This window comes from Salvelinus fontinalis, chromosome 12 (assembly GCF_029448725.1).
Source record: "Salvelinus fontinalis isolate EN_2023a chromosome 12, ASM2944872v1, whole genome shotgun sequence".
Lineage (NCBI taxonomy): Eukaryota > Metazoa > Chordata > Actinopteri > Salmoniformes > Salmonidae > Salvelinus > Salvelinus fontinalis.
This window is the reverse complement of record NC_074676.1, coordinates 10,919,963-10,939,292: the sequence shown is the minus strand read 5'-3', so window position 1 is coordinate 10,939,292 and position 19,330 is coordinate 10,919,963. Positions and strand designations below refer to the sequence as shown.

The window sequence follows — 19,330 nt, the reverse complement described above, 5'->3', positions numbered from 1 at the left end:
GATGACTCTGAGTAGGACATCCTTACCAATAGGATGGTGAAGTTCTCCAGGACACTGTTCATCATGTATTTCTCAGGCAGGTGTTTGAGTTTGTGGATGAAGTTGATCATGTATTCACACATGGGGGAGCGGCTTATCCTGTAGACAAAGCGTCCGTTCTCGAAGCGAGCATATTCCGTCTGAGGGGGAGGAAGAGAGAAAGAGAGAGATCACTGAGTGCAGCTCTTCACAAGAAAACAATTAAGTGATAATGCCCGAGAAGGCGGTGTTTGGAGGATATATTTGCACGGATATCGTCGAGGGCCGGCAAACCGTGCCAATATATCCCCCAAACACCGGCTTCTCGGACATTGTCACCGTTAATCAATGGGTTACCAACAAAAAAGGTTACTTCGCTGAATTTATTCATTATATTTCATCCTTCTACATGATATAGTCCCGACACAAATCTAGGGTTGCTACCCAAGCCGGCTGGTCGGTTCGGTTGCCAGAGATGCGACCCAGTCATTAAGTTTTTTTGTTCTGTATCTGTAGATGCAACCCAGTCGTTCGTTCTAAATGTTCTTTTGCCATACTGGCTGGCAACGTTCTTATCCCTTGCTTGCTGGCTAGCCAAATATGGCTAACTCACAGTCACGTCAAACAGTGCAGCCAGAATAACAACAAAGTAGCAGCATTTGTATTTGTTTAAGCTGATTTCTAGTGACATTTATTTGGATACATCCATAACAATGAGCTAATGATTTCACCTGAGGTAGAAAATGTGCTCGTCAGGACACTGTTGTTCAGAGGAGCTAGTCAACAATCACTTCAAACTGAAGCTGGAAAGACTGCAAACTAGCTGCACTTCATTTAGTTTGACCTTTTTTCTATTGATAGTTCTTTGTATATCTCCATAAAAATGATAATGACTCATGATTTCAACTGGCTGAGAAAAGCTACCTGCCTGTCTGTCTCATCCCGACTCCTGACACGTTCATTACTATGGGACAGCTGGAGATCGAATTTGAATATTGAAACAATGTTGCAAACATTGGAGAGACAGACAACAAGGTTTATACAAATCTCCACTGTTGAAAACTAAATGTTAGTCTAAAAGAAATGTGAGATAATGTCTAGATGCTTTTTATAGTGGAGATCAAGTTTATAAATTGCCTGGCTGGGCTGATGAGACAGTGGAATATGCAGTCAGATGGAACAGATTAAATAGGCATTTTAAAGTCATAGACAAGGGCTGGAATGTGGTTTTAACCAATCAGCATTCAGGATTAGACCCACCCGCTGTATAAATGAGGAGGAAACCATGTCCACCACGATCAAATAGGTGTTAAAAGACTCATGTACGCAATTGTGATAAACACACAAATATAAAAGTAGGTAATTGTGAGTCATTTGTGTCGTTTTATAGTTGCTTCTCCGCAGGACTAGGACTCACCTCCACCTTCTCAACCACCTGCTTGCCGAAGGAGCACACCTTGGTGGAGCAGGTGATGGTCATGTTCTCAGAGCTCTCATACTGGCTGGTCACACCGTAGAAGGCCCCAGAGTCATCCTGGATGTTACAGTTCAGGTCAGCCTGCATCAGGACAACATAACAGCAGAGGTTTAACTACATAGTCAAGCAAATGTTGACTAACAACAGCTCAAACAATGAGCTAAATGTTTACAACACATGCTGAAAATGTTTCAATTAAAAAAATGTCTTTAAAATGTCAAGATTAACTTGAGGAAAGCAACTCGATGTAAAGGTTACTAAGGCAGCGAGGCCCTCCAGTGGCTCATGACAATACATGCAATTATATTATTTGGCATGTCTGTATGCTGAGAATGAGTTGAGTGGCTATCTACCGGTAAACTTTGTACAATAATCTTGTGCTTCTGCATCTCAAATGAGGCGGAAAGAGGCTTCCGAAATATCCGAATGGCACAAGACAGATATTAGAAATGGCCTGAATGGATGTAAAAATAAACTATTCAATAAGAGTCCTCTGAAGGGGACAGTCTGTTTCAGAGAACACCGAGTTCATCATGTGAACAAAGGAATAAATAGCTCCTTCATTAAGTCAGCTGGTTATTAAGGCCTGTAATGATCAGAGGAGGGCGATTGTTTAGATGGTGAGTGTCCATGTTTGAAATTCAGATGCAGTGGCTCTTCACTCATGTCTGAAGAGAGACTCACCGTCTTGTTTGCGTTTCCCATTTTGAATTTGGAATTGAATTCATGTCGACGTGAATTAATATGCTCAAGTTTTAAAACCTATTAGTTGTAGATTATGAAAATATTTGTGTGTTGAACAAAATAAAGGGATTGTACTGAGTATCTCAAAGCTAATAGAGAACCAGCATGTATGTAACAAACATAGAGGAAACAGAGAGCTGAGGATGACATACTCCAGGTGTAACATTGTAAATCAAATAAAGCTTTCTTGGGGCCAATAGACTATATAGGATGTAATAGTAAGTAAAGCCGTGGAGAATGGTGCCAGTAAATATTTGCGCTTAGAGAGAAATGAGAGACAGAGACTCCATTGGTAGGGTGCTACTGCAATCTCCTTAGTTTGCCCCAATCTCTCACACCTGTCAGGAGGTAGGCAGGTGTTCAAACAAAGCCTCAATGCTACCACATCAGACCCTGGGGAATCGCACATACACACACACTCAAACACAAAACCATATCCTCGGCTTCACTCATGATGCGTATACTTGAATGTACGCATCATTAAAGTTGTTTGTTTAGATGTAAATCGTGTTTTCTGTGACGCTAAATTGTGTGGACAATAAAGGCCGGGAATCAATTGGAGACGGGTTATAGAGCAGCGCATTGGACAGCCGACAATGCGCCTTTTAAAAAGCATCATCGTGTGCGCATGTGCCATTAAACTCACCCAGAACTTGACCAGGAAAAAGGAGTTGTGAGGGCCCTTTCCAAAGAGCTCCTTCAGTCCTCCCTTCTTCTCTGGGAACTTATCGTAGATCTGACGGATGTCGACAGCCTCCAGTAGGGCATCGCTGTACGAGTAGTTAGTCTGTCCGATGTGGGCAAACAGGTGCTTGTTGTACTGACGAGATAGTAAAACAACAGGTTTAAATAGATCCCTTCTATTGGCATTTTTTATGACTTCTCCATTACCTTAAGGGCCAGTTTCCCGGACACAGATTAAGCCTGGTCCTGAACTAAGAAACGTTTTCAATAGTTCATCTCCATTGAGAATGCATTTTAGTCCAGGATTAGAGTTAATCTATGTCTGGGAAACCGTCTCTAAAAGTTCTCAATCCCTCTTGACAAGGTCGTCATATCAAAATTATATGAATATTTCAAAATGATTTTATCGCGTCATGTATGATCTGACAACCTCTTCAGAAGAGACAGTTTTCTTTTCAGGGTTGTTTTAAAGTCACAGATGTGCACAGGCATAGCAGCATAAATACTGGTCTCGGGTAACTCACTACCCCAAGATAAATGTCTGCTGTCATAGAACACAAGCAAAAAAGCAATAGCTAAGAAATAGTGACAAAATGACAAATCGGCTGTGCCAAGGTAAACATAGATTTTCCAGAGTCACTTAGGTATCACTTTGGTATTTGGAGGGATTCTGCTTTGCTTGTGACATTATTGTCCTTGTTTTACCTTCTCTGTCTGTGAGTGTGTGTGAAGACATGCCCCAGTTTGAGGCTGTACGGTTGACCTTAGGAATTGGCACTAGTTTGACCTGCTTTGGGATGCTGTCTGAGAAACACCTACTGGTTTACCCCGGTGTGTTTTACTATGTGTGGAAAGGAATACAGTAGGGCAGGTACTCACAGAGTCAGGGTCTCTCTGCTGCTCCAGGAAGGCAGAGAACTCCACCAGTCTGAGTTTGGTGGTCCCGATGGAGCGACCCTGCCAGGCTGGGGCTGTAGGCGTGGGGGCTGTGGGAGGCTCGTACGCTGGGCAGGGTAACATACAACACCGTCAATTCACTATCCACCGTTTACCGACACTAACATCCCACCCCTCACTAACGTTATGAACATTAGCTATAGCAATAGTAGCATTGGCCATGTAATAGTATTAATGTACTGGTAAATAGGTGCCATTGGAGTTTCTTTTGAGCGTTGGCCTGAGAGGAATTGAAATGAGCTGATAGAGTGGGTAGGGTAAAAGTTCTCTCACCTGAGATGGTGGTCGTTACAGCTGTCTGGATGGGGTAGGCCTGCTGGGCAAATGGCTTAACGCTGAAGACAAAAAGACACAGAATCAGGAGGATGACCTGGGTAATGCAATAATACAAAGAATAAACTGGCTACATACCAGGTAGACCAGTGGTCACCAACCTTTTTCTGGGCCAAGATCACTTTCTGAGTCAAAATGCATGCCGAGATCTACCGCTCTGATTTTTTATTAACATGACTTAAAAATGTAAGCCTATGCAACATTAACCAATTAAAAACAGCTCTGTAGCATTGAGGTTTGTGCAGTAAGCTATAGGCCCAATACATTATCACCACAGACTGGCTTTGCTTGAATTTACCTGCCAATGCAGTGTTGTTTGGGAAACATTTAAAAAAGATATATATATTTCAACATTTTGAGGTAGGCTATATGATCACACCGGTAATAGATCCATTGTTGTATTACTTGTGAGGCACAGCTGAGTGAGCATACATTTAAATAATTTGCTTTTTATTTTATTGGGCTGATGGTGCCTGCATCTGATGGTCAGTCTCAGCGGAGGGAGAGAGCAGCAGACTGAGGGTCCGTCTCTCAACATCACTCCGCTCTCCCTTTCCTCCGCTGACACTGACCAAAAAGGGACACCGTCTTCCAGCTGATGGCGAAATTCGAGTCGCACCGCATTATTTCGGCGTCATGCACAAATTCATGTTGTTACTCCTATGAACAGAGGAAGTGAAATATTCCTGATATTAAAAAGAGACCCAAGCCACTAATAATAACAACAACGCAAACCTATAGATACACTTTCCTACTCATTTATTACTGCTGCAGTGCTTGTTGTAGCGCTGAGTGGAAATAGGAAGAATGCTAATTTTATGGCTTATAAAAGTGTTGAATACAAAGTGTTGACAGTGCTGAGTAAGAACCTAAACATGAAGTCCCTCATAAAAACAGCATCTCTTTGCTGTATTCGTTGACAGTCTCTCTCTTGTCATGGTTTTAAACGTTTTGAAATCTCACAGTATCATCTTTGCCGTAGCTTTCTTTTATGCCACGTTACTGCAGACTCGGTCATCTGAGCAATCTGAAAGACCAGCGGTAGCATAGTGCACTTGATTTCGTTGTGCAGGGCAGCTGAATTGGCTGCACCTACCACCAACAGCCCGAGACTAATAAAAAAAACAGGAACACAAGGCTTTATCATTGGTTTTTTTACAGAAATGTTTGGCAATCGACTAGAAATGCCTTGGAGATCAACAAGTCCGGTTGGTGACCACTGAGTTATACCATCAAGCAAACACATTTGTTATTACTTATTACTTCATCATCTTCTATTATGAATAACAACACAAGCATTAGGACTTCTTACTCTTGTGAGGATCCAGGCTGGCCAGTGGATATCATACCCTGCCAAAACTAGGGAAAAGGAGTAGATGAATGAATGGACAATCAGGATGGCACAACGCACATAAAGTCCTTTGTCAATTGCCATATTTGTCAATTGTTACGAGAGATGTGTGTTTAGTGACGGGTGTCTTACCCCTGCCGCCCCAGGGAAGGTGGGTCTTGGGAAGCCTGGGAGGCCAAGCTTGTTGTGGATGGCGGTGGCAGAGACGATCTGAGCCGAGGACATGGAGGCCATACTCTGCAGTGCCTTGTCCTTCACACTCTGGTCCTTCAGCAGAAAACAACACAATGACTCAGCCAGAGAGTGGTGGGCCAAACCACAAGCAACAACAGCCAAACACACGCACACAACAGAACTCTTTACAACGCCAGCAGGCGAGGACATGGATTATCTGAAAAGACCACAGGAACACCAAGACCGCCTAAACACCTGAAAGGAATGTGCTATTAAGAGTACAGATTTCTATTGCTCTTCATACTTCTTCTCTCTCAGACTGGTGAATAAAAGCACAGAATACACATTGTGGTGTTTTTGAGCCTGTGATTGAATACCAGACCATTTCATGCATTTATCTTCTAAAGGCAGAGTTGGTCTTCTATGAAAACAAACAAGGACATTAGGGCAAGATTGTAGTGTACACTGAACTTTGGGGGGAAAAAAGGCACTCTGGTGCTTGAGTTCCCTGTTAAGTGTCATCCTCTGATATGCTGTCATTTAAGTAGCATTTCTGTTCAATTTTAAAAGCATATGTAATATATGCCATTTAGCAGACGTTTTTCCCCTCAAAGCGACTTACAGTCATGATACATTTTACTTATGGGTGGCCCCAGCGGAAATTGAACCCACAACCTTGGGTGTTGCAAGCACTATGTTCTAATGACAGAGACGCACGGGACAACATGTGAATTTGTGCAAGCATGGGTTAATGGAATGCCTCACTGCCATTTGCGTGAAAGAAGACTTGGGAGAAGACGAGCATGCTGGCAAAGACAATACACTGAGATGGAGTGGATACAGTGAGATGGAGTGGATACAGTGAGATGGAGTGGATACAGTGAGATGGAGTGGATACAGTGAGATGGAGTGGATACAGTGTGATGGAGTGGATACAGTGTGATGGAGTGGATACAGTGAGATTGAGTGGATACAGTGAGATGGAGTGGATACAGTGAGATGGAGTGGATACAGTGAGATGGAGTGGATACAGTGAGATGGAGTGGATACAGTGAGATGGAGTGGATACAGTGTGATGGAGTGGATACAGTGAGATGGAGTGGATACAGTGTGATGGAGTGGATACAGTGAGATGGAGTGGATACAGTGAGATGGAGTGGATACAGTGTGATGGAGTGGATACAGTGAGATGGAGTGGATACAGTGAGATGGAGTGGATACAGTGAGATGGAGTGGATACAGTGAGATGGAGTGGATACAGTGTGATGGAGTGGATACACAGTAACTGCGGGTGATAGATGCACACACACAGGACATACAATACCAGTCAAACGTTTGGACACACCTCCTCAAGGTTTTTTTTATTTTTATTTTTTAAATTTTCTACATTGTAGAATAATAGTGAACACATCAAAACTATGGAATAACACATTGGGAATCATGTAGTAACCAAAAAAGTGTTCAACAAATCTAAATATATTTTATATTTGAGAATCTTCAAAGTAGCCACCCTTTGCCTTGAAGACAGCTTTCCGCCAGTCTATTCTCCACTGCTCGTGTTTCTTAGTCCAAGCAAGTCTCTTATTATTATTGGTGTCCTTTAGTAATGGTTTCTTTGCAGCAATTCAACCACGAAGGCCTGATTCACTCAGTATCCTCTGAACAGTTGATGTTGAGATGTGTTTGTTACTTGAACTCTGTAAAGCATTTATTTGGGCTGCAATATTTGAGGCTGGTAACTCTAATTAACTTATCCTCTGCAGCAGAGGTAAATCTGGGTCTTCCTTTTCTGTGGCGGTCCTCATGAGAGCCAGTTTCATCATACCGCTTGATGGTTTTTGCGACTGCACTTGAATAAAAGTTCTTAACATTCTCCGGATTTTTAAAATTTATTTAGATTTTATTTAACCTTTATTTAACTAGGCAAGTCAATTCTGAACAAATTATTATTTACAATGGTGGCCTACACCGGCCAAATCAGGACGACTCTGATTGAGCGCTGCCCTATGGGACTCCCAATCATGTCCGGTTGTGATACAGCCTGGAATTGAACCAGGGTGTCTGTAGTGATGCCTCAACCACTGAGATGAAGTGCCTTAGACCGCTGCGCCACTCAGGAGCCCTTGGATTGACTGACCTTCATGTCTTAAAGTAATGATGGACTGTTGTTTCTCTTTGCTTATTTGAGCTGTTCTTGACATAACATGGACTTGGTCTTTTAACAAATAGGGCTATCTTCTGTATACCACCCCTACCTTGTCACAAGACAAGTGATTGGCGCAAACACATTAAGAAGGAAATCAATTCCACAAATTAACAAGGCACACCTGTTAATTGAAATGCATTCCAGGTCACTACATCATGAAGCTGGTTGAGAGAACGCCAAGCGTGTACCAAGCTGTCATCAAGGCAAAGGGTGGCTACTTTGAAGATTCTCAAATATAAAATATATTTAGATTTGTTGAACACTTTATTGGTTACTACATGATTCTATGTGTTATTCCATAGTTTGGATGTCTTCACTACTTTTCTACAATATATAACATAGTAAAAATAAAGAAAAACAATTGAATGAGTAGGTGTGTCCAAACGTTTGACTGTTACTGTACATTACACAGTACTTGGGCCTTTAACAGCAGGACACAACACTATGGATCTAAGAGCAGGGACACCTAGCTTTACAGACGGGCCTGAAGCACAGCCAACAGTACAGTATTTTGAGGGTGGTACTTACCATACATGTGACCTGAATGCAAAGAGATGAGAGTGGTTTTACTCTTACAGCCCACTCGTCACACTTTGCTATCCGGACAAAACTAACTACTGTCCGTATTACAACATAGAATGATTACGTTGAGCACACACACAAACACACACAAACAAAGAACAGCTTCAGTGGTAAACAAAGAACAGCTTCAGTGGTAAACGATGATAAGGTCATAGCTTCTGGCTGACTGCTATCTCCAACACTAAGGTGCTCATATACAATCAACAGCGAACACGTCTTGCCAGCATGCTTCTCTTATTGGCTTGCTGTCCAAACATCATGCAGGGAGATATTGTAGGTGCAATCTACTTTCAGGATCAATATTTATATATTTAAAAAAATGACATTAGCATTTAAACATTACAGTACTTTCTTGCAAGTTGATGTAAGATATTTTTCTTGAGTAAAATATAATATGAAATATTATGAAACTGAACATACAATTCAAGCCTTGATCAGTGAAAGAGAGAGTAGAATTATCACCTTGCAAAGCCATTCGAGTTCCGCTGAGCGGGTGTACACTTTTGTTAGTCACAGGAAGCAATAAGAAACAAGAGCAACAAACAGGGGGAAGCATGGGACTAGCCCATCGAATGCTAAACAGGAATATTGGATGTGTGGAATCTAGGATACTGGAGTCACAGCATCAGGCATCCCACCCATTACCACCGCAACAGAAACAGGAAGCTAGACAAACAGCGCTTGGAGGTCCAAAAGGCAGTAGCTCTTACCTTTAGCTTGGTGTGAAACTCCCGAGATTTCCGTCTGGCAAGAACCTGAATGTGACTGGAGACCTGTTGGGAGGGAGACAAGGGAACAGACGGTTACCATGGAGATGAAAAAGAAAAAGGGCCTAAAGCCCGCCACTGCAGGCACACACTCCTCCCTTGACAACTGCATCCAGCGCTTTGTATCCTCCACTGTTTGACAGTGAAAAGTGCTATGCATCATGCAAAAACGGCCTTCAATAGGAGACCTGTTTTGATTCTCCTACGCATGGCCACACAGGTCAAAGTTCCTTCGCCTGGCCAGTAGTATCAGGTGACCTGCCCTCCAGCAACCTCTAAGGGCTCCAGAAAATGGCAATATGTGTACCTTAGGGATTGGACTGATGAGTCCTCTTACCTGCTTTCTTGTCCTTGTCTTTCCCGTTCTTAGTTTGATGTATCTCGCTATCAACTCATTGCGACCTGGGGGAAGAAACAAATCACTCAGGTTTGTGTAGGTAGTGGCCTCCTGGCTTACGTGTCCACTCCAGACAGGTGTGTGTGTGGAGGGGGCCTGGTGGGTGATACTAACCCTAACCCTTGTTCACTTGGAGGGGACCATTTTGTTAAGGCAACACGGACTGGCGGATAACATGTGACCTCGGCCGAAAAAAACAGCATCTGGGGGGATTTAGTGGTGTGACCCTGCACCCAGCAGGCCCGCACTGTAATCTCCCGCTGCCCATGCTGGGGCCTCCCTACTCTCAATCACTCACACACTGTGTACACATAACATGACAATACGGGCATTCATGCAGACGCCCAATTCCCAGATCAAAGGCCCCCAAACGGCCAGCTGTAAGCATGCTTACTGCTGAATAATTCATTATTTTCACCAGCTTGCAAACACACTCAGCGGGACTTGGCAAAAGCACTAAACAAGCGAGAGGGAGAGTGACAGAGCGAGAGGGAGAGAGAGAGGGAGGGTGAGGAAGAGAGAAAGAGAGGGAGGGTGAGGGAGGAAGAGAGAAAGGGGGAGAGAGAGAGGGATGGTGAGGGAGGAAGAGAGAGGGTGAGGGAGAGGGAGAGGGAGAGAGAGAAAGGGCAGAGAGAAAGGGAGAGATAGACAGACAGAGGGATGGAGAGAGAGAGAGCCAGAGAGAAAGAAAGAGGGAGAGGGATGAGAGAGGGAGTGAGAGAGAGAAAGGGAGAGACAGAGGGAGAGAGAGAAGTTTAAAAACCCTCAACCTAACAGACCAAACCAAGAAATCCCTCCCCCATGATACTCATAAATTAGCCCACTATGAGTTGAGTAAGCTAATATCTATTTCCAGAGCTAAACAAAAAGAGTGCACTGCCAGAAGAGAGACAAGAGACAGAAGTTTCTGCACTGATGAACATTATTATTGTCAAATGTCTCATTAAGTTTCAAAGAGGTAACACTGCTCCATTTCCCTCAGCTTTCTTCTGAACTTTTATTCAAAACCAGCTCCATCACAGATTCCTGCTTTGTTTGTTGTCTCTGTAAAACCAGCCATTTAAGGGGGGCTGAACTTCCTGATTTGGCCTCATTTTCAGCTTGGTCTTTAAGAAATGCAGCGGCCATGACTGAAGCCAAACGAGAGTCTGTTGTGTGTGTGTGTGTTAGCACGTGGCAAGCGGTTGTACATTCACTCTGCCAAAACAGTACACAGTTACATTTGCTCACCCTTCTAGATAACTTGAAACAGTCTAACCAGGTCTTGTGTCTTGAAATTGCAGAGGCTAGCTAGTGCTAGCCAACTTCTTTCGCCAATTAGCTTCAGCCAGCTGGTGTGCAACCGTGGCAAAGTTGGTTTGACATTGGATAGATTATCTCTGGGGCTAGTTAGGCACCATCAATAAATTATACAATGTAAATGGGACAATATTTTCATGATGCACTTCTTTTAGTTGGCTCATAAATGCTTTCAATGTTTGTAAATACATTTCTATAATTTATAGTTGGTTTTAGGTTTTTAAGTCAGTTACATTTGGTGCTATTGACATTTAAAAAAATATTGTTTACATTGTGTAATTTACTGATGGTCCCTATCTAACCCCATAGGGGTATGAAATGTCAAACCAAATTGACCATGGGCATTACGATCTGGTCGCTTGCAGCTGCGCTCTGAATTGATGATTACTTGGGTGCAGCCAGCTTTGGGCAGGATTTAAATAAACCAAACCAAATGAAAACTGTTACAGTAGTAACAGTACCCTTCATTCCATGACATAGACATTTTTCCTATCATCTCGCAAATCTCTGGTTTGGACGAGGCTGACTTTATGACCAGAATTATCCTATTTACACTTTGTAGTAAAGTTCAACACTATAATAAATGTTTCTGACTAACATCGATGCCACATAGGCTGTTTTCAAAATCCGAAGTAGCTTTTTAGGAGCAGTCAATTTTTAATATCATTATTGCATGTGCCAAGAAACACACATTCAAATGAGTTCTCTCTGAAATAACATCTTATTCAAATGCCTTGCAAATCCGTCAAGCAAACTGGACAATATCTCCTTTCATTGGCTATCCCTTAAATAATAACAAATTATGGAGAACATAATGCAGCCTACAGCAGAGGTTAGAGCAGGGTCAGAGTTAGGGTTAACAGATTGGAGTTGAGAGTTCAGTGGGTCGACGAGATAGAGTTTGTGTGTGGGTTGGAGATGTCTGACTATGTAGAGTTGGAGCTTAGAGCTCTCATTGCTATGGTTTGCCTGATCAGCAGACTGCTACAGTGCTACTTGACAGCTGATAGTGTGTGTGGGCAGTTCTGTGTTCCCATTTCAGCTCCCACTTACCAGGCTGACGGATGGGGCAGGACACTGACCCACAGTGACCCGGCCTCAGCCCTACTGATCCAGGCCAGAGGTTAGAGGTCAGGGGTCAGAGACAAAGGGCAGAGACACAACACCACACAGTACACACAACATAACCAGAGAGAGGTAGTTTAGCACCCTCCACTGACACCAACGGACAACTGACATTGAAATTCCTGGATAACGCAGGTTAGTGTTTTCGTGTTACACGTCGAAATTATTTGTATTGGTAACAAGAACTATAAAAATTAGATTTTTTTTGTGTGTGTGTGTGTGTGTGTGTGTGTGTGTGTGTGTGTGTGTGTGTGTGTGTGTGTGTGTGTGTGTGTGTAACAAGATCGTTACGTCTCTTAGCTGAGATCTTTTTAAAGCTCTCATTTCCTTTCCCGGCCCTCGTTTTAAGGATGGACTGACCATACCCCCACTAGGCTCTGCACTGCAGCATCCCGAGTGATGTCAGAAGACCCTAGAGAACACATTGGCATTCTGACAACCTGAGGATCACTCATACACTCACTCACTGCACTCTTCGTGTGGCTTTGCCATTAAACGCTCCTCCAATAAATGTCTATTGCCAGGCAATATGAGCTGTTTCCAACATCATAACAAGGGATTTAAAGGCTTTTCTCAGAGATGGTTTCCAAGTGTCATTGTGAATCACGGCCATAAGGAAAGACAACTGTGACTTGCCCTGTTCTTGACATTATCAAAGTTGTGAAACACTGAAATTGAATAAAAACCAAACACTTTATAGGCAATGAAATGATCTTGAACCAGTTAAAGAAGCTGCCCTCGGTATTGTACAGTTCTATTCATTTTCCTGCATGTTGCGTTCAAGGTAGTGAGGCTAGCAACTTTAAAACGTATCAAAAGTATCAACTCCCAACATTACAAATCCCACAAAATATACACACGTACAACAAAATGCCTCGTCTCTTGGTCCAGTGCTCAAACTTGTCGCAGGCACCCTCCTTTCATAGCCCTCTGACTAGCTTATATTTACACTGTGACGGGCGCCCTAATCCTTTCCGCTCTTTACTCCCCTTTCCCAGAATGCACTGGGCCCCAGGCAAGCCCCTGTCTCTCGGCGGAGCGGAGTGAGTGCAGGAGAGACCCAAATCCTCTGGACAATAGCCTGGCTGTCCCGCCGGCCATGATGGATGACTCAAGGGTCTCAGGCCTACATTAGCATCACAAAGGCCTAAGCCAACAATATGGAGCCTTTCAGTGGGAGGTCCCCTGGCTGGCTGGGGAGACGGGAGAGAAGCCCTATAACTACTACAGACTGGAACATTACCACGGCTAGAGCTGCTGTATCTTCACTCCTTCCCCAGGGCTCTGTCTGGTCCAGCCTCCATATTGTCACACACAAACACAGAGGGCTACCTTGGGGTATGTTATGGGAATAATAGCCCCATCCAAGTGATTAGACCTTAAAGCTGAGATCAGCATTTGGTGAAACAGCACCACTGGTCGACCCCCAGGCATGCACATGTTTTTGTTTTGCTTTTGAAACGGGGAAGAGGAGCATTCTGCTCAGTGGTAAAAAAATTATAATTGTATCATAGGACACACTCTGCTGTTCTATCATGCGTGCAATGATTTGCCATGATGTCAGAGGGGGGAGGGGGGGGGGGATATTTTTGTTGTTGGAATATCGTAAACAGACGTGGCAGTTTCACCGCTTCGGATTCCAACTTTAAAGCTCCAGAAACTATACCTAGAATTTCGCCCCTATGTAGAAGCTAGGTGAATTGCAACAGCACTAGGCTGTATTCAAAACAAACCTCCTCCCACGCATCCCATTTCCCTGTGACATGGTGGAGACTCGTGCTTGAGCCTTTTACTTTGGTCCAAAAACTACATTTTTGTTATTGAAAAGATATTTCACAGAGATGTTGGTGGTAAAACGATACCCTACGCTATTCAGTGCTTGTTTTCTCACATAAACTGAAATTGAGAGAACAGTGTAGAATTTTAGCAACCAGGGAAAAAACAATTTCTACATTGGCCACTTGACCCGATTTCCACTAGATAACAAAGCCAAAGTCAAAACAGCTTTTCCCATTTTGACAACAGATGGCGCTCCGGCGGGAGAAATCAATAGGCGAATATCACAGCCAATCACAACACTGGCGGGTAGGAAATACTGTGAAACATTATCATTCCACTATTACTGCAGATACGGTATATTATGGACATTTTCTGAAATTACAACGCAACAATTCATGTGTAGGACCTTTAATGCATCTAAAAGAGGCTGCAATGTCACAGGCATACAAACTACAAGATAAAAACACACAGATAGAAACAAACAAAAATACTGAATTACTTCTGGACCTGTTGAATGGAAATAGATCTAGCCCTGGCCCTGTGTCCCTAAACCAGATGGTGCTGTTCTGACCCATCCCTTAGCTTGGAGATAGGGAGCTTAGTCTGATAAGATCTACAGCTCCAATGCAGGTGTTTCCCTCAGAGCAGTCAATGGGTGCGGCCGTCACTCCCCCTGACAAATAAATCCTCACACACTCACACGTACACACTCCTCTGGCAGGCTGACATCTGACTCCATCCCCGACCAGCTGCCCATTCTAGATGGCTTAACACAGTACATTATGACCCCCCCCACCCCCACCCCACTCCCATTTAGAGAATGGGCCAGAGAGAAAGACTTCAAGGCCAAAGTCAGATGGTCTGAGGCCGTGACGATGGCTTTTCTCATTATGAACATACCCCTCCAGCCCTCCCCTATGGATGTATCCAGCTCTCCACCAATCACAACACACGTCATTATACAAAAGGAACCACCGGTAAAGCCAAACACAGCAATCAGGGAATATCAAACATCACTTGCTGTTCTAATTGCTAATTTGGGGAAATCTTTGCACAGTAATGCACGTGTGAAATGAATGACAGAAACATCCCACATTTTGATTAAGGCACCCCATAGTATGCAGCAGTGATTTGGAGTTGCTTTATAGAACCATTTCAGTGGTACTTCCAGAACACAAAGGTTTCAAAGTCAGAAAAACGTTTTCTTAAGGCGTGACGTTTAGGATGGAAGGATGATGTATACCCGATGCCGATAGCCTCGACTCACAATAAAGCACTTCAGTTGTTTTAGAACGACTCCAAACGTCATCTTGAGCCCAGTCTCTGATGAGCTTGGAGTACACCGAGGAGTCCACAGACCACAACGACCACGTCTCGGTTTGGCAAAGGACCACTGTATTCATTCATAACAATTTTTGAAATGAAAAAGGCACTGTGTGTGTGTTTAAGTGTGTGTGTGTTTAGAGCAGAACGGCACTCTAAGAACCACAATTCCCTCTATCCCAAACTGTGGCCCACTACGCATACTCACAACCTGTGGGAGTGAATGGTGCTGTTTGGTTGCAGCCGTTGGTTGGTTTTAACAGGACTAATTAGCCATGCTCACCTGTGTGTTCGGGTCTCTCAGAGTTCTGACAGAGAGGCCCGGATGGAAACATTACATCAGCATGCTGGAAATCTCACATGATTTTTTTTTTTTTTTTTTTTTAATATATCCTCAAGTGAACTCCACAGGCCCTTAACTTCTTATGGCTGCAGGGGCAGTATTGAGTAGCTTGGATGAAAGGTGCACAGAGGTGCCCATAGTAAACTGCCTGATCGTCAGTTCTAGTTGCTAATATATGCATATTATTATTCGTTTTGGATAGAAAACCCTCTGAAGTTTCTAAAACTGTTTTTTATTATGTCTGTGAGTACAACAGAACTCATATGGCAGGCAAAAACCTGAGAAGTTCCACTTCCTGTTTGAATTGTTTCTGAGGTGGCAGATTTTCAACCAAGCTCTCATTGAAATTACAGCAAGATATTGATGAGTTTTCACTTCCTACGGCTTCCACTAGATGTCACCAGTCAATAGAACTTTGTCTGATGACTCTAATGTGAAGGGGGGCCGAAGGAGACAGGAATTAGTAATCACTGCCATGAGGTGACCACGCATTGAACACGTGCCTTCACATGAGGAGGACCTCCGTTCCACCGCTCTTCTGAAGTCAATCTAATTCTCCGGTTGGAACGTTATTCAAGATGTATGTTAACAACATTCTAAAGATTGATTCAGTACATCGTTTGACATGTTTCTACTGACTGTTACGGAACTTTTGGACATTTCGTCACGTTATAGTGGATGCTCTTTGTGACTTTGGAATTGTTTACCGCTAACACGCTAACCAAAGTAGCTAATTGGACATAAATAACGGACATTATCGAACAAATCAAGCATTTATTGTGGACCTGGGACTCCTGGGACTGCATTCTGATGAAGTTCATCAAAGGTAAGGAAACATTTATCATGTATTTTCTAGTTTCTGTTGACCCCAACATGGCGGCTAATTTGGCTATTGTTCTGAGCTCCGTCTCAGATTATTGCATGATTTGCTTTTTCCGTAAAGTAAAGTTTATAGCATTAAGTAAAGTTTATAGCATTAAGGGGAGGTATATCTATAATTCCATGTGTATAACTTGTATTATCATCTACATTTATGATGAGTATTTCTATTGAAACGATGTGGCTATGCAAAATCACTTGATGTTTTTGGAACTAGTGAATGTAACGCGCCAATGTAAACTCAGATCTTTTGTTATAAATATGAACTTTATCAAACAAAACATGCATGTATTGTGTAACATGAAGTCCTATGAGTGTTATCTGATGAAGATAATCAAAGGTTAGTGATTCATTTTATCTCTATTTCTGCTTTATGTGAAAGCTATCTTTCGCTGGAAAAATGGCTGTGCTTATTGTGGTTTTGTGGTGACCTAACATAATCGTTTGTAGTGCTTTCGCTGAAAAGCATATTTGAAATTGGACACTTTGGTGGGATTAACAACAAGATTACCGTTAAAATGATATAAGACACATGTATGTTTGAGGAATTTTAATTATGAGATTTCTGTTGTTTGAATTTGGCGCCCTGCACTTTCACTGGCTGCTGTCATATCAATCCCGGTAGCGGGATGAGCGGGATGCAGCCATAAGAAGTTTTAAGCTGCCTGACGAAGGTATTTACCTTTCAAGATTTTCTTCAACCTAGTCCCAAAAAAATGGTGTGAAGCAAAATGTACTGTACATCGGAATTGTTTCGTCAACCCAAACAAATACTGTACAGTGAGGGTGAGAGAGAAAGTGAATGAGAGAAACAGCATTGAGTGTTGTGACCGCTCACATATTCTCCTTCTATCTCGACAACACTTTCTGTCATCATTACCTCTGTCATTCTGTCCCTGTGTGGGCCTTCACACAAAGTACCATGAATCTATCATGTCTTTCAAAGGAACACATTGTTCCTGGAATAATTACATCAGAAGGGAGTGCAACATAACGACCTACAGATGAACACCTAGTGCTCTTTTACGAACCAAACACTCCAGACACACACATGCCCTCGACGCGAGAGGCTCTGTTAAGAACACGTTCTACCCCTGAAGGCCACTGAGTCATTACTAACAAACAAAGATGTGCCAAGAGCCTCTTTCACTCCATTTACCTTGAGAGGAAGACAGAGGGAATACCACTGGATAATCATCTCTATGCCTTTTGTTTCAATGGTTATTGTATGAAGATCTCTAATTCTGTTATGTAAACATGGCAGGTCTTGTATGTCATGGTATTGATATTTCTGTTTCGCGTGTGTGTGTGTGTGTGAGACGACAGGTACAGGCATGCCCTTCATGGTCACAGCTCACACCCCACTGGAGCCACACGGGAACACATTACTGCAGCATCCGGGGAACTCTCCTCTTGGAACATTTCCTACCATCCCACTTTCACCATAGCCATTCATTTTGAAGACCGAGAAACAGCGGAGGTCTTCGGTGTATCTCTCATTCAACAACAATACATTCATGATAAAAGAACATTCTTTGTTACAGTACAGCAACTGGCAACTGCAATTGGACTGTCAAGAGTTTCCCTGATTAGGGTTGGAAAGGTAAAGGTTTTAACCCCTGCCACAATACATCCTGACCGTTATAATGCTTCTCCGGGGCTCAGCACTATGGTGACAGCAGCCACTACTATTAAATCCTCGGATGCCGTCTACCATAGCAACCTTCGCTTTATCACAGGTGACAGTTATGATACTCGCCACTGCATCCTGTATCAAATGGTTGTCTGGTCCTCATTAAACTCCCGTAGATCACTACAGTATTCCCTCTTTGTTGACAAAGCTCTACTACACAAGCCTCCGACTTACCTAAACACCGCTGTAAAAATATAAAAACATGAGATACCAAACTCGTTCACAAGGTTGGTTAACTCTTGAGGTTCCTCGGGTCTCCACCGAACTAGGTGGATTCGCTGTATTTTTAAAGCACCTCATTGCTGGAACCAACAACAAAATACATCACAGTTGGATGTTCTGGTGCTGCTCGGGCAATTTGAAATATTGATTTGGGACTTTCTTATTGAGGAATGTAATTGTTTTTCTTTAATATTTGTGTTTTGCTGTATTTTACTTGTTCGATATTGTATTTGATTTAGAGTTTGTCTTATGAAATTGCATAAGCAGAACTCCCTGGTGAAAGAGACCCTGGACTCAATGGTGATTTCCTGCTTAAATAAAGAAAAATGAAAACGTAAAAAAGAAAACATTTCCTGAGCACCTTCCATTTTTATTTTACACACCTTCAAAAAAACTCCCAGACCTCAGTTGCGCATCGTCAATAACCGGCCTCCCTCGCAGGACACAGTCATGTCGCGCCGCTCTAAGGTAGTAAAATAACAGATAGTCAAATCAAAGCTACCTACCTAAAAACCCTTCCAAAAACAATCACACCACAAAAGACCACTACTCTTACTCTTTTTTTACCCGACACCCTGTGCCACCATATATAGCAGAATGGTTCAAAAAAATGAAGAGATGCAACTTCTGTGTGTTTCACGTTCTGACCATAGTTCTTTTGTATTTTCTTTGTTTTAGTGCGGTCAGGACGTGAGCTGTGTGTCTGCACCAGAAATAACTGTTTCGGTTTTCAATTTGTTGTTTTTGTATTTTGAGTTGTTTTCTTTCATTAAATAAGATGAACAATTACCACGCTGCACATTGGTCCTCCGATCTTTCAAACTTCTCCTCCTCAGACGAGGAGGAAGACGACAGCCGTTACAGTGTGTCTCCATCCTTCGTTGAAGATAACGTGTGTAGGTCGTTACAGAACCACCCACCAAAAAAGGACCAAGCAGCGTGGTAACGGACAGCAGCAACAGCAGCAAAAGCGGAGA

The 19,330-nt window shown here is 42.9% G+C and overlaps 1 protein-coding gene across 2 annotated transcripts in view; it reads right to left on the bottom strand.

Annotated features, from left to right (window-relative positions):
* The window catches only part of LOC129866779 (transcriptional enhancer factor TEF-1-like), a 48,468-nt gene that overhangs the window by 5,154 nt on the left and 23,984 nt on the right, over positions 1–19,330 (bottom strand). Inside the window, exons 4-13 of one of the 2 annotated variants that reach the window (XM_055939657.1) lie at positions 9,631–9,695; positions 9,237–9,299; positions 8,473–8,484; positions 5,697–5,831; positions 5,526–5,572; positions 4,154–4,215; positions 3,803–3,927; positions 2,886–3,059; positions 1,436–1,576; positions 27–179 (exon numbers count right to left, since the gene is read on the bottom strand). In XM_055939657.1, the coding sequence (XP_055795632.1) occupies positions 27–179; positions 1,436–1,576; positions 2,886–3,059; positions 3,803–3,927; positions 4,154–4,215; positions 5,526–5,572; positions 5,697–5,831; positions 8,473–8,484; positions 9,237–9,299; positions 9,631–9,695 (977 nt within the window). The remainder of the gene's footprint in view (positions 1–26; positions 180–1,435; positions 1,577–2,885; positions 3,060–3,802; positions 3,928–4,153; positions 4,216–5,525; positions 5,573–5,696; positions 5,832–8,472; positions 8,485–9,236; positions 9,300–9,630; positions 9,696–19,330) is intronic. The other variant, XM_055939658.1, reaches the window with a different exon arrangement.